This window comes from Sycon ciliatum, chromosome 3 (genome assembly GCF_964019385.1).
Source record: "Sycon ciliatum chromosome 3, ocSycCili1.1, whole genome shotgun sequence".
Lineage (NCBI taxonomy): Eukaryota > Metazoa > Porifera > Calcarea > Leucosolenida > Sycettidae > Sycon > Sycon ciliatum.
The window spans coordinates 43,298,809-43,314,100 of record NC_088645.1 but is presented as its reverse complement, the minus strand read 5'-3'; the positions used below and the strand labels follow the sequence as shown (position 1 = coordinate 43,314,100).

The 15,292-nt window shown below is 47.9% G+C and overlaps 3 protein-coding genes across 4 annotated transcripts in view; all 3 read right to left on the bottom strand.

Annotated features, from left to right (window-relative positions):
* The window catches only part of LOC135812296 (mitogen-activated protein kinase kinase kinase 7-like), a 214,904-nt gene that overhangs the window by 4,548 nt on the left and 195,064 nt on the right, over positions 1–15,292 (bottom strand). The gene's annotated exons all lie outside the window — the stretch shown is intronic.
* LOC135812297 (uncharacterized) overlaps positions 1–15,292 on the bottom strand; it is a 158,842-nt gene that overhangs the window by 107,349 nt on the left and 36,201 nt on the right. The window lies entirely within an intron of this gene.
* Positions 4,518–11,225, bottom strand: LOC135812298 (uncharacterized). Its single transcript, XM_065325675.1, has one exon. It carries the CDS (start codon positions 7,724–7,726, stop codon positions 5,033–5,035), a length of 2,694 nt encoding a protein of 897 aa, XP_065181747.1. The 5' UTR covers positions 7,727–11,225; the 3' UTR covers positions 4,518–5,032.

Below are 15,292 nucleotides of genomic sequence, written 5' to 3'. Positions count from 1 at the left end.
CTAGTTGACGGCTGTGGGACCGATGTCAACACCTGCATTGTTAGAGTACGGACGGTTTGTACCCATAGTAATTTGTTGGGAACTCTTCATCCGGGGTGCGCCGCTCACTTCAAAGCAGTGTTTGCTTCCTCCACCGAAAACGGGTCAAGCCACCACGATGCTAACAAGAGCGATGATGTTTGACTTCATTTCGAGTTCGGACGTCGATTCTTTTTCTTTACGTTAGTGCAACAGGAAGTTGTAGTTCCTGGCCCGCAATGATCGCTGAACAATGTGTTGATGCGCAACGTCTCGGAGCTCTGCTCTGCTCGGTGTCTGAGTCACAGCCAAGTTCTACTCTGTGTGTGACTAGTGTTTGACTGTTTGTGGCAGTCTAATTGAGCTGTTGATTGAGAATGCTATGTAGCAGCGCCATACAGTGCAGTAAACCCACTCTTTAGTACACCCTGACATGTACATGTATGCCTGCTTTGTCGACCACACATTTTTGTATCCGGGCTGTGTACTGTACACATGTGCATACCGTAGCGGCAATTATGGCTGCGTTCGTTTTTACCTACCTGGTAGAGTAGAGTCACTCTAACGATAGAGGTACTTCCTCCGCGTCATCGAAATTGTCGCAGTTTGACTAGTGACTTGTCACTTGTTACTGATAACTCCATAAGCTAAGCCATTCAAAACTTATTACACGGTATGATAGTCTGAAGACTAGAGTAACGTTCCAGGACAGTTGGACTGAGACTTTTCATGCAGAGATGAAGTCCTCGTCGTCGCTAATGTCAATGGACGCAAAAATATCGTTCCGAAATATTTCAAGGAAGGGTGAAAGTTGGTCGCGCCTCATCTCAAACGCTTTGACTTTCTCCACAGGACAAGAGCTGCTATGCTTGTTGTCTGCTAGCTCTGGGTGATTTCTACTTCACCACCAACGAAGCCTAGTAAGAATACACGATCGTTGCGAGGTCGGTTGATTACCGTCGGCGGAATCACCTCGATCTTGAAATGAACTTTTTTTTTAGCCGTGGCATGCCTATTTATTTTAGCTGTGTGGTCACAGCTCATGCAGGTAAGTGTACTATCACGTCCAGCGCGCCCTCTTTTTCAGCATCACTGGTATACCATGGTACGGCACCTGCGCGTGCATCACTAGCACTACGTGTAGAGTCTACACTGCTCTTGCAGGTACAATCATGTACTGAGTGTCTCAGCCAGAGCGACAAATTTTATCGCTGTTGCAGGCTTTTAGTTTGCTGACCCCTCGATGTGTCTCCAAGTGCTGCCACTTGTTCCACGAAGTCATTCTCACCCCAGCTTAGGTAAAACAGTGATGAGGCTTGAGTGAATGGCCATAAGCACGAGAAATGTGCAGGCTGCAACGCCTGACTGATCTCAGCGAGTCGAAATTACCATCGCAATGAAAAACCAGCGAAGAAATGCTTCTAGTTCAAAAATTCCAGCTTCCAATAACAGAAAATAGAACTTTGCCGTCACCCTATACTGATGACTATCGCCTAGGTCCGATTCCTTGCCTCTGGTACGAGTGCTGGTGAGTATATACCCCGTTTTATATCAAAAGTCAAACTGCGACAATTTCGATGACGCGGAGGAAGTAGATGGTAGAGGTAAGTGCACAAACGTTGTTCTACCGGTTTTAGTAGTTTTTTTACTATATGTAGGTGAAATGTTTCTTTTCTGTATGGAGTTGTGTACAACTCCTTGATTTTGCCATACCTCTACCAACGTCTACCGACTTCTACCAACTTATTTCCTGGTAGAGCCGATAGAGGAAAGTAGAATCTCCCCTTTTGAGTAGAAAAAAACAAACACCTCTACCCAAAGAAGTAGTTTCTACCAAAACCTGTAGATCAAAAACGAATGCCCCCTAGATCTGGCATGCATAAAAAGTAGCAGCAAAAAAAGCCGACCACCCGACCCGTACTTTTCGGGCCATGTTACCCGAAACAAAAGACATTTTTGGTACGACCCTATGCGATTCTCTGCATGGGCATCAATGCAATGCAAATATACACTGCCCGCAAGTCTGACAGCTGACAGGACTCCCATGGTCAAATCAGGGCATAGATTAGCGGCCGGAATATCGGACATTTTCCGGCCATTTTCGGCCACTGACTGGACGTTTTCAATTTCACCGGACATAGTGTCCGGTCAAAAAAGTAAAAAAAAGAGCAGCGACCTTTCGACCTTTTTATGCAGAGCTGGGCTTTCTTCGGAGCTTCGTGCCAAATGATACTTGCATATCGTGCAACTAACATGTACGCCGTAGTCTCAGGCGTAGACTTCACTATAATATTTACTTGATCCGCCTGTAGCAACCCGTTGTTGCTACAGTCACACTTTCGACCGTTGGTGTCGACTTCGCACTTGAATCGATGGGTTGGACTGCTACTGCAGTACATGTACATGTAGTACTAAAAAAAAAAAGAAGAAGAAGAAGAAACACCCTGAAAATGTGTTGTGGAAAATGTCCAGGCATGTCCGGACAGATTTCAAAACGGAAGGACATTGTCCGAGCTAAATGAAATCCTTCAGCTATGCCCTGAAAATGTATGGAGAAGTTGCAGGTTTTAGATATAAACGTGATCAACTGGAACAGGGTGGAAGGGCGCTCAGAAGCAAGTGCAGGCAGTCAAAAAAGGTGACAAATAAACAATGCTATGCTACACACCTGTCAATATGAGTACAATCATGAAAGTACAGTCATGTACATGTGTGTAGACGATTCCATACACCACCTGGCCCTAACGAACGCATTTTCTCGCACCGCTGGGTGGCCACCTAAACCAGGTTGTAACCCTTTATTGACGGACTGCACGAGTTTTGATCATATAATTATGATCGAAAGTCTGCAGGCGGTAAAATCTTCGTAACTCCATCGTTTCTTGAGCAAATTCCACAATCAAAGGGTCTACGTGGTAGCGGAAACTCCAAGCTGTCCAATGCAACAATCGCGGAAGAGTTACGATGTCGGACGCCAGAGATATCGCACGCCGGATTATTACCTCGGCAAATTCAAATTGTGATCGATCATTTCGCCATTTTGGGGGGAAATCCCTTTTCGTGTGCTCTTTGAGCGACTGAGCACATGATAATGACGTAGCAGGCTGAAGTTTGAATCGTCTCAAACAGATTTGAGCGTTCTGCGATGACTGAGTCGAGTGGAATGGCATTGATGGGACGAATTTGCTTGCATATCAGGCTTGGAGACAACTTTGCTGTGTTACCGCGCCTGATTTGTAGTGGCTGGATAATGGAGCTTGGTACCTTGGCGTTGCTCTCCCCAAGAGCTTTCCAATGAGCCTTTGATTGTGAAAATCAAGTGAAGGACACCAAAGTTATGACATGGAAAAGTTGAAAATTGTACTGACATTTTGTAATTCTGGTGCATACTGTGCTACTAATCCGTCCATAAAGGGTTAAAGGGGAAGTGCACCGATTTTTCGAGTATGGTCCAGAAGAAAGACAATTTGATGTCGGTTCGAATGGCATATCTCTCGCTTCCATACGATAAGCCAAACTTGCCAAATCGCCAATTGTATACTCACGTTGCCATAGCGACCATCGCAGTGATGACGTACGAAAGGCTTAGCTCCACCACAGAGAAGGTCGATCACTGCAAAATTTGGTCATTTTCAATTGGTTTATTGTATTCACGAAGTGAAAGAAGGGCTGTGTTCAATGCTGTTAGTGCAGTGAACTGTTTGTTAGTAGTCCTCTCGGTTGTGTACTGGGACGTGACACCGACAGGAGAAAGCTGGAGTGCGGAGCCACCAGCAGACAAGCGAAAATAGTGACGAACAAAATGCTGTAATCTTGGTTGGGACAAATCAGACGTTCAGCATTTCCCCCAACCAAGGACCATGCCGTTTGCTCTTTCCACTTCCTGAAGATAAATGTGATGCTTCCTGGCGACTCTGCTATCTCTCGTAACATCTTCTGAAGCCAGGTGAGACGACGGGTGGTGGAGATTGACGAATGAAATAATGTCGTAGGTTTGAAAGTTTGCTGAAAATGTCTCAGGAGAGATGGCGAATTCCAAGCATCTTGTCCTGGAGGAAACCATTTCCTAGGCGCAGTCAGCCTAGGGAAATGCATAAGAAGGGCGATAAATAGTTCACGACACTAACAGCATTGAACACAGCACTTCTTTCACATCGTGAATACAATAAGACAATTGAAAAATGACCAATTTCTGCAGTGATCGACCTTCTCTGTGGAGGAGCTAAGCCTTTCATACGTCATCACTGCTCTGGTCGCTATGGCAACGTGAGCATACAATTGGCGATTTGGCAAGTTTGGCTTATCGTATGGAAGCGAGAGATATGCCATTCGAACCGATATCAAATTGTCTTTCTTCTGGACCCTACTCGAAAAATCAATGCACTTCCCCTTTAACCCTTTGAGGTGCCACTGATTTGGCCAAAAATTCACATTTCTACCCACTCCGACAAGAATCACTGTAACTCCACAACCGTTCAACTTTTATATACGCATGAGCACATTTTTCGCATCAGAAAAGAACAAGGAATAGGATGAAAAGATGTCCAGCGCTTTGTTTCCAAGTAATATTGACGAAAATATCAAATTACTATTGGCAACGATAGTACGAACGGTCCAATTCAGCCATCACCATGGCTTCTAAGATATAGTGGTTGAATTTTCCACAAAAGTAGGTGGTCTGCACCAGAAAGAGTCTGGAAAGGGATAGGAAACACTCACAAGGATACACCAGCCAATGGAAATATAGAACACGCCATGCTGAACATCACTATGTCAGCCGATATCACTACCCGGTCTACTGTGAAAAAAAACATTCCAAAAGCCCAAGTCACCATCCCTGTGTATACATGAGTCTGCTCTTTGCATGAGAAAAAGGAACAAAACATTGTGAGATATGCAGCACCGATTGGCATACAAGTTATACTGCATATGGTGGTAAACACAGTCCGCATTAGAAAGGTACGATGCCACGTTGTAGTGCATTTACAAAGTGCAGTCTTGTGCCAGCAACATTTCAGGCAAAATTCCGTGTATGGTACTTGTCAAAACAATCCCGTGGTCCTATGTGAAGAAACACTCCACAGGCCTTGCAGTATGTAGTGACCCTGAGCTGAACCTTGTCAACGTCATAGCATTGCTGACAGTTTTTCCTTTGAGCATCGTACTTGGGTATGTGCATCTCGGGTGCAGCTGCTGCTATTGCTGCTGGTTCAGCTACTGCTGCTGGTGCGGCTGGTACAACTTCTGGCGCGGCTGCTTCTGGTGCGGCTGCTGCTTCTGGTGCGGCTGCTGCTTCTGGTGCGGCTGCTACTGCTGGTGCGGCTACTGCTGGTGCGGCTGCTCCTGCTGGTGCGGCTGCTACTGCTGGTGCGGCTGCTACTGCTGGTGCGGCTGCTACTGCTGGTGCGGCTGCTACTGCTGGTGCGACTGCTACTGCTGGTACGACGGCTTCTGCTGGCACGTCTGCTACTGCTGGCACGTCTGCTACTGCTGGTGCGGCTGCTACTGCTGGTGCGACTGCTACTGCTGGTACGACGGCTGCTGCTGGCACGTCTGCTACTGCTGGCACGTCTGCTACTGCTGGTGCGGCTGCTACTGCTGGTGCGACTGCTACTGCTGGTACGACGGCTTCTGCTGGCACGTCTGCTACTGCTGGCACGTCTGCTACTGCTGGTGCGGCTGCTACTGCTGGTGCGACTGCTACTGCTGATACGACGGCTTCTGCTGGCACGTCTGCTACTGCTGGTGCGGCTGCTACTGCTGGTGCGGCTGCTACTGCTGGTACGGCGGCTTCTGCTGGTACGGCGGCTTCTGCTGGTGCGGCTGCTCCTGCTGCCACTACGGGTTCTTGTTCAGCTGCTGGTGCTGCTGGAGGCGGTGGAGCGTGGACACCAGCTTGGACATAGGTTCGCTTGGGCGGGGGCTCATCCACAGCAATTTCAGCCAGCTGCCGAATAAGGCCAGACTGAAAATCGGAATGCCGACTGTGTGCTGTACGTGGCAGTTGACCGGGGTGGTTAGCACGCCATATTTCAAAGTATCGAAAAGAATTGACTGCAGCAACATCAATCAAATCATAAAATATACTTTTCCACGACTTTCTCGTTCGTCGTAGCGTGCGATATGTTTCAATAAGCTGGTCGAACGTGTCAACACCACCCATACTACGGTTGTAGTCTGCGATACACCGAGGCTGAGTGATGTCAATTTGAAGGAAGTGACCCTGTGCATCCTTGGTTTTCCTTGCAACCATGACAGTACTGTTTCCCCTATGGATCGAGGAGAGGACTGATACACACCTCTTATCCTTCCATTGCACATACAATGCATCCTGCTTGCGAATGTAGCGGATCGTCCCCCGCGCTGCCCACTTTTCGAACCGTTTCGAGTCGACTTTCATTTCTGCCGGAAAGCCGATTCGATTCTGTCGTATCGTTCCGACGATGCTGGTATTCAGGTTCTTCAGGGACATCAGCAGCTTCTCAGACGTGTAAAAATTGTCAACGTACACGACATGGTGCTGGTTGCCTAGATACTCCACCAAGCGTATCACCACATCATGCGCCAGTCCACCTGCGGTATTGCCCTGGCCAGTATAAATTTCAAAGTCGCACAGAATGGCACTAGCGCTGTCGCAGAGGGCAAACGCTTTGAACCCCCATTTTGTCGGCTTTGCTGGCATGTACTGGATGAAAGATGCGCGGCCCTTGCACCGAATCATCCGTTCGTCCACCGCGATGTTTTGTGACGGCTTGAATAACGTACGACACTTTGTGCGAAAATGCTCGATCAGGTGACGCACCTTTCGGAGACGGTCTTCCGGGTTCTCAGTTGTATGATCCACAACCTTCAGAAAGGACATCAGCGCCTTGAACCGCTTGTGGGATGGTATCATCAGCCTGGCATAACCACCAGCAAAGAGAGAAGTAGTTTTGTAATAATCAGCCAGTTCGGGACGAGGAAGGTAAGCCATATAGAGAAGTAGGGCAAGAAGTTTGTACATTTCTGCACTTGTTGTTGCTGTCCATAGGCCATCTTTATTTTTGTAGGAAGGGCGCTGGTCGATGTGTGCATCAGCGTAGGCATTCGTGAACTTGACAATGTCTGCTACTATTTCAGGTGTGAAAAATAGTTTGAAGACACTCGCCTCCGAGTCGACAACAAACCCAGGAGGCAGTTTTAGTCCAGGTTCACTGGACGGCTGAAACACAGGAATCTGCTGAGGTCCATCGTCATCGACGACATCCATGGACGACAACGGTGCGTAACCAAGTCCAGCACCGCGTCCTCGGCCTCTTCCACGACCTGCGCCAGCTCCGCGACCTGCGCCAGCAGCGCGACCTGCGCGAGCACCGCGACCTGCGCCAGCACCGCGGCCTGCGCCACCGCCACGACCTGCACCACCGCCATGACCCCTCGCTACGGCTGCCTGTCCTTGTCCTCTTCCACCCTGCTGAACACCACGCCCTCCGCCTCTTGGTTGTCCTTGGCCCTGCAACGGAACAGGCTCATCACCAACATCGTCGTCCACCTGATCGTCAGCTGATCCGTCATCGGAACTGACATAGCCGTCAAGCTCTCGGTCCAGCTCTTCCTCTTCGCTCGACGACATGAAGTCGCCTTCAGAAGAGTCAGAGCTCTCAGCAGGCAGAGGCTCATCGTCGGCCTCGAGGTTCTGTAAGAGATTGAGAGCTTGCTCCGCGTCCATTTTCGAACGACAAGAAACAAGTGTGTTGTACTTCGGCAACAAGACATCGTTTCTTTTCCCAAGTATACAGTCAGATGGGGCACGCGGCTTTAGTTTGTATGCAGAGGATGCGCTCCGCTGCGCTTCGCCGCGCGTCGAAACGCTGACTACGATCGAGGATAACTCAATATTTTTAGAACGGACCCCGGGTCTTTTACCCCTTCAGCTTGTTCCCCTATGTATCTACTATGTGTGTGCCAAATCTAAGCCCATTCAGACGATGTACACAAGCGCTGGGAGCATACAACCCACCCCCAGAAAATATCAGTCGTAAATGACTGATGCACCGCAAAGGGTTAAGAACCAATGTCTGTAACGACCAAATACCACCCGACATGGCACAATTTCCGATTTCGCTCAAAGTTGGCTCCTTTTATCCCTGTGTGGACCTTGTTCGCCCACTATGATGGTTTGGTCCAGAGACCCTCCTCCGTTCCTTGGGTATTGGGCAAAATACAGAAATCGACTAAAATGCTCACTGAAACAAGGTACAAGAACGAGGGGCCAGCGCTGCTCACAATAACAGAGCGAAGCCAAACCAACTATGTTCGCACACTGATCCAAGTTGCATAGTAATGTTTAGCCATCCAACTTTCAAAATTCAATGATGCCATCTTCATTTGATCCGTCGATTCATAGTAGTAGAAGTAGAAGATTCTTTTTTTCGACCAGACGAGACCAGACGACGCTTGGGAACACCAGCAGAAACAGTTCACCATGAACAGCTCACCAGCAACACGCTAGAACAGCAAGTAATACACGCTACTCCTGACAAGCTTGTTTTGTTCCATAGGATAGTGGGAACTCACGAGAGGAGAACAGATGTTGAATGAAAAGGGTTGGATAAGAGAATAGTACTTTATACAGAAGATTGAGATACTGGCACAAGGTGTTAACAGTCAACTAACACACATACATGACAAACCAACACAAACCGAATAGTGTAGAATGGAGGTTTTCTGAACCCTGCCAGACACAACTAACAGAAGCGCTAATTCAATCACAAAGAGAAAGAGAGGTAAACAATTAGGCTGCGCTATAAACCACGCATCGATTTTGGAGTGGAATATATAGGATATTGTTTGTTGATGACAATGATGGACTAACTAATTGAAATAACTGACATGTATAGTATTGCACGGCGATCGTTTCGCTGTATTGTTCATGACGGGTCTTCAGGTGTGCATTCAGAACTCAGATGGTGAGCCAGGGGAAAAATTTGTAACATGGGAAATTGTGGGCACAAGTTATGCGATCGAGTCCACCAACTAAACCAGAATTTGAACAGCCAGACGTGCACAATCTAGCACAAAACTGACAAGGAGTACTGAGACATTCCATGACATGAAAGTCAGCTTGAGCACTGCTCGATAGTGCTAACCAATGGCCTTCCCAATTGGAAGGTGCATGGATATTAGTGATAAGTACAGTACTGTAGGATACTGGCGTTCGGTTTGCTACAATTTGTCCTGGCGCAGCTTCCCATTGATATTTTCATCTCTGATAATATTGAGCCTCCCAAGTTGGGTGGTTGTTGCTTTGCGTTGTCGAATTGTGGTTTGACCGTTCTGTCTGGTCTTGCCGTCCCGTCATCATACCAGGCCAGCATTCCATGAAGCATTGGAATGTAGCTTGTGCTCGGCTCGATGGCGCTCGCCTTCCCCTCTTTGGAATTAGCACTAATATCCATGCACCTTCCAAGTTGGAAGGCAGTTGGTTAGACTGTTCAAAATCTGGTTTAGTTGGTGGACTCGATCGCATAACTTGTGCCCACAATTTCCCATGTTACAAATTTTTCTTTGGCTCACCTTCTGAGTTCTTAATCTGCATTTGGGATGATGGTTCTGCCGTTACCCAAGACGATACGCCCTTGTCAGCGGCCATCTCCACTAATAGCACTTGCCTTGCTGTCAGGTCCGGACGTGTTTCGCTAACTAGATCTGTAGCTCGGGTAGCTCTCTCCCTTCGAACGCGCCCTGCCTCCTGCCGACTAAGGGCTATTGCCTCGTTCAGCTGGTCAACTAGGGCAATATCGTTGGTGCTTGTTGGAAGTGCTGCTGGTCTGATGCAAGAAGCCACAGGAGCCATAATTATGTCTGGAGGCAGAAAACTCTTTCTCGGCCTCGACCGAGAGCACAGGGATCGCCATGCGCCCAAACCACGCTGGTAGCGACAGCAGCTTTCTTAGTGCCGACTCGTAGTGACTATTTTCACAACGCTGTGCAAAGAGGACCCAAGCCCTGTTTACAGGTCATGTGCGTACACATGGTACACGGGTTCACGAACCCTTCCATATCTGAAGCTGAAAAAACATGCACTGCACTTGTACTTGAGAACTGCATGGATGCAAACAACTCCTTGATTGATCGTGCAACTGGCAAAAAAATTCGCACCTTGGTGTCCGCCATGTAGTCCGCAGCAAAGCAAGCTCGTTGTGCACTACAAACTCGCACTGCAGCGCTACAGGAACACGAGAAACAGAACGAAAGCCAGTGCTGGATCCGAAAGAGGAACGCACTCGAAGTTTTCCTCGTACCAAGTTGGAGCGTCCAACACTGCTGTTGCTCTGCCACGTCTATCGCCAAGGACCTGCTATCAGAGACAAGGTTGTTCACAAAAGACTGCAGTGGACATCGTGTCGTTGCAGTTACGGAGTGAGGAGAACTTAGACCATCCTGGTCACAGCACCAAATGTCGCATCCCTGTGCTCCGTGACCGGACCCAGAAATCACTACGAGGGGCGACTGAATAGACGTGTGGCCTCACGACAAGCCCAACACAACCCAGGGGCCAGCCAATATAGCTGGCTTGGTCCAAGTTCAACCCCACACGATCAACAGACAAAGATTGTCACGCTCACCCACATCAGAGTAAAATGTGCGTATATGAGGGTCACGTTGGGGAGCCCGCTCACCCAACGTGCCATTGCTCAGCGGCTTCTTATGGGTAAGTTCTGCGATATTCTTTGCTCTGCTTGCGTGATACCCTTGACCGGGCGCGGTGACGGCTTTGGCTCTTGCGCCGCCCGTCTTGGCTCTGCGCTCTTCGCACTTAGCTCTGTTAGTATTGGCTCTTTGCACAAAGCACCGAGGCATCCTGGAAACCTGTAGAACGTCGTATCGACGTGGTTTTGCACAAAGCCTGGAGTCACATTTCCAGGAAGAGAAACACTTCCAGGAAATGTACAATGCGAGAACCTACCTGACCAGGTTCCGACGTTGGGTCACATGATGTGCCATGCCAAGAAGGCATGTCACCTACGTGGGAAAGCGTGTGTCGCTCAACCTACATGCTAAGCACGTGGGACAAGACACTGGCCGAACCACGTTGTATCAAAAGGGCGTGGCAGCTCGGCACAGAGCTGCTCACTACGTAGACCCTGCTGTCACAGGACTATAAGGCAGCAGTCGTCACATACAAGGACGTGACAGATGAATGAAGTCGAAAATTCAAACAACAATTCCTGACGAAACTCACCTGACTCAATCGACATGTCCACAACACGTATGAAGCTCCGACGACAATGACCACCATCGATACAACAGCCGCTGAATTGTTTGTGCCTGCAGCTACCGAAGGTTCAGCCTGAAAACAGCACAGACACAGTGTCTCTGAAAATAGAGAACTAATTCGAAGTAATATTTGTAATTGGTAGCCAAACCCAGTACTGAGGATTGCCAGGCATTCTCAGAGCCACCATTGACCAACTACTTCCTCAAAAAGGTGCGAAAGTGAAAACTAGGCGTGCGAAAGGCGTCTATGTGTGTTTAAGCCAGTCTTCATACAGGTCTATACCCCACTACAGCCAATCTTCATACAGGTCTATACTCCACTACAGCCAGTCTTCATACAGGTCTATATTCCACTACAGCCAATCTTCATACAGGTCTATACTCCACTACAGCCAGTCTTCATACAGGTCTATACTCCACTACAGCCAGTCTTCATACAGGTCTATACTCCACTACAGCCAGTCTTCATACAGGTCTATACTCCACTACAGCCAATCTTCATACAGGTCTATACTCCACTACAGCCAGTCTTCATACAGGTCTATACTCCACTACAGCCAGTCTTCATACAGGTCTATACTTCACTACAGCCAGTCTTCATACAGGTCTATACTCCACTACAGCCAATCTTCATACAGGTCTATACTCCACTACAGCCAGTCTTCATACAGGTCTATACTCCACTACAGCCAGTCTTCATACAGGTCTATACTCCACTACAGCCAGTCTTCATTCAGGTCTATACCCCACTACAGCCAGTCTTCATACAGGTCTATACTCCACTACAGCCAGTCTTCATACAGGTCTCAGGCGCGTGCACCGCATGGTTTTCTTGGAGCCCGGAAACCACCTTTTTGCGGCCATCGATATTTTTGCTGCATGCGCAATGCGCGTGCCCTGTCACAGTGTGCGTAGACGCACTTTTCGTGCGCATGTGAAAGGCAGAGAACGTGTAGTGCACGTGCCCACCGCTACTGCTGAGTACAAGTCATCAGGCACAGCCACTAGTCTACGGTACTGGCGCTAGTGACATGTCCACTCACGCGCGTTGCAAATACTTTTTGCTGGACTCGACTACACTGTATACAGTGTACTTCACATGTGCTTGTGCAATTCAAGGACATCAAAGACAAAGCGCGGACACTAGGCATGTCGCATATGTCCAAAGTGGAAACAAGTGCTTTCATCTTGGTTTTGAAGTGGGTGCTTTGGTCTTGGACTCGAGTACGAGCGGCTGTCTGTTTTGTTAGTAAAATTACTGTTCAGGTTTGTGGTTTTGAGGACAAAGGCAATGTGTTTTCAGCAGAAGACTTTGTCCGCTCTCTGGGGGGAAAAACCAGCAGCGTCGCACCCGGAACGACATGAAGTTTCTGACGGAGAGTCGGATTCTTCCGCCACCGGTACCGGCATTGCTGAAGGCGGCAGCCAAGTTGAAGTTTCACAATAGAGGACGAAACTGCTGACGAGCCCGCTGCAAAAGATTCACTTTTGGTGAGGTGGGGGCTAACAGTCACAATGAGCCAGACAGTGACATGGATTGACCTGCTTCTTTGACCCCCTTACTAGCAAGAGTGGCTGAATCTTCCTTCACTACTTCGAACTACTTGTATAACGTCGCCTAGCCTATTCATTTATCCTGTGTCAGGAAATGCCTTTGTACCACATTTGTTTTGATGGCTCGGTGGGACTGGCAGCCAAAACGTTTAAGAGAGCATGTCTGAGAAAACCAGAACATATGTGCAAGTCGATCTCTCAGATTTCGCTCAAATTTTGCAGGTAGGTTTGCTTTGGGGCGTAAATCGACATTCCAAAGCCCGCGCAAAATCTTTTGAAGGGAACCATGAAATTGGCACACCCCTCAATATTGGCCCAATATTGGCACGATTTATGGGTCTACAAACGAGCCACGGCACAGCGTACAAGAACAAGCTACGAACAAAACTCCATCAAGCCAACATTACCTCACATTAGAAGAGTTCTTGGGGCAGCACCACTTAGCCACGCCAGCATCCCAGAAGACGAGGGCAATCACCCCTTGACGCCACAAATGATCGTCTTGAAAATAGCCAAATTACAAGCGCTGATAAAACAGCGAGCTACGTCCTCAATTAGCAAACACTATACACCGGCAGATAGTAGAACACCTCTTCTAGCACTGAGGACATGTCCCCCATCATCCTTTTTGGGTTTTCTTGAAATAAACAATTTTGAATTTTTCCACTCGACCATTCTGAAATACATCCAAACTCATACCTGCGCAGGAAAGCTCGCCCCTCCGCGACGTCTAGTCAGCAATTTCTACTCCAACACCACTCCCAACGCTGCAGAACAAAGTGTTTTTTTTACTCTGACAAGGAAAAGCAGCAGTGATCACTTGTCACTCCAAACGACAAGCTTCTCCTTGCGCCACCAACATTTTTCGATGCAAAAGTGACTGAATTTTTGCGTGCAGTTTTTGGATTTTACTGCAAGAGGAATGATGAAATCACGTGCCTCGTGACACAAGAATGCCAGGTCTCGTAGATCACGGTTCAGCAGTTGTTCCGAGTCACCTTGATCAAGCGCACCTGCACTTACATGGATCACCCGTTGATCTAGATTGGATCAAGTGCATCTTGATATCCATCTCAAGAGCACGCATGTCGTGTTGGAGGCCTTCCAGCCGGGAATTTCCCTCAACATGCAGCACAGAGACTAGGGCGAGTAGGGTCAAGTCACGTTGTTCATGACGTAAGAAATCTGCCATGTGGGTGCGCCACATACTTCATGCAACCAGTGTTGGCCGCGCGCTGGTCAACTCCAAGCGACCTTGATGGCATGGACCACGCTCATTCCTTGCTGTTGCAGATCTACTTGGATCATCAGCATGTAAACTAGCCGTAGTTCCTGTTGAACCATGTTCGTGATGAGCGAGGTTAGTGTGAAAAAATGCATCCCTGTTCTTACTGCAAGAGGAAATATCTCATAGAATTCTTGCCAATGCAATAGTGCTAGCGTTATAACGATAGTTTCTGCATGTTCTGAGTAGAGCATGCAAGAAATATAATGCATCTTTCCTCCTCCCTCATGGTCCGTTTCGAATAGCGCCTCAGGAACGATCGTGATCGTGTAAATTGTGTCGTGCACCAGAAAGCATTATTCTACGTCACGATCCACGTGATTTCTTCATTCCTCTTGCAGTAAAATCCAAAAACTACATGCAAAAATACAGTCACTTTTGCACCGAAAAATGTTGGTGGCACAAGGAAAAGCTTGTCGTTTGGAGTGACAAGTGATTACCGCTGCTTTTCCTTGCCAGAGTCAACAATACACTTTGTTCTGCAGTGTTGGGAGTGGTGTTGGAGTAGAAATTGCTGACTAGACGTCGCGGAGGGGCGAGCTTTCCTGCGCAGGTATGAGTTTGGACGTATTTCAGAATGGTCGAGTGGAAAAATTCAAAATTGTTTATTTCAAGAAAATCCAAAAAGGATGATGGGGGACATGTCCTCAGTGCTAGAAGAGGTGTTCTACTATCTGCCGGTGTATAGTGTTTGCTTATTGAGGACGTAGCTCGCTGTTTTATCAGCGCTTGTAATTTGGCTATTTTCAAGACGATCATTTGTGGCGTCAAGGGGTGATTGCCCTCGTCTTCTGGAATGCTGGCGTGGCTAAGTAGTGCTGCCCCAAGAACTCTTCTAATGTGAGGTAATGTTAACTTGATGGAGTTTTGTTCGTAGCTTGTTCTTGTACGCTGTGTCGTGGCTCGTTTGTAGACCCATAAATCGTGCCAATATTGTGCCAATATTGAGGGGTATACCAATTTCATGGTTCCCTTCAAAAGATTTTGTGCGGGCTTAGGAAAGTCGATCTACACCCGAAAGCAAACCTACCTGCAAATTTTGAACGAAATCTGAGAGATCGACTTGCACATATGTTCTGGTTTTCTCAGACATGCTCTCTTAAAGCTTTCTTTTAGTGTGTATTACCACTGTATTACCAGGAGGTCGTATACATCAGTAAAGCCAGGGGGTCGTAT

Excerpts from the sequence above, each read along its gene's own strand:
- LOC135812298 (XM_065325675.1), bottom strand. The coding sequence starts at position 7,726 with ATGGACGCGGAGCAAGCTCTCAATCTCTTACAGAACCTCGAGGCCGAC.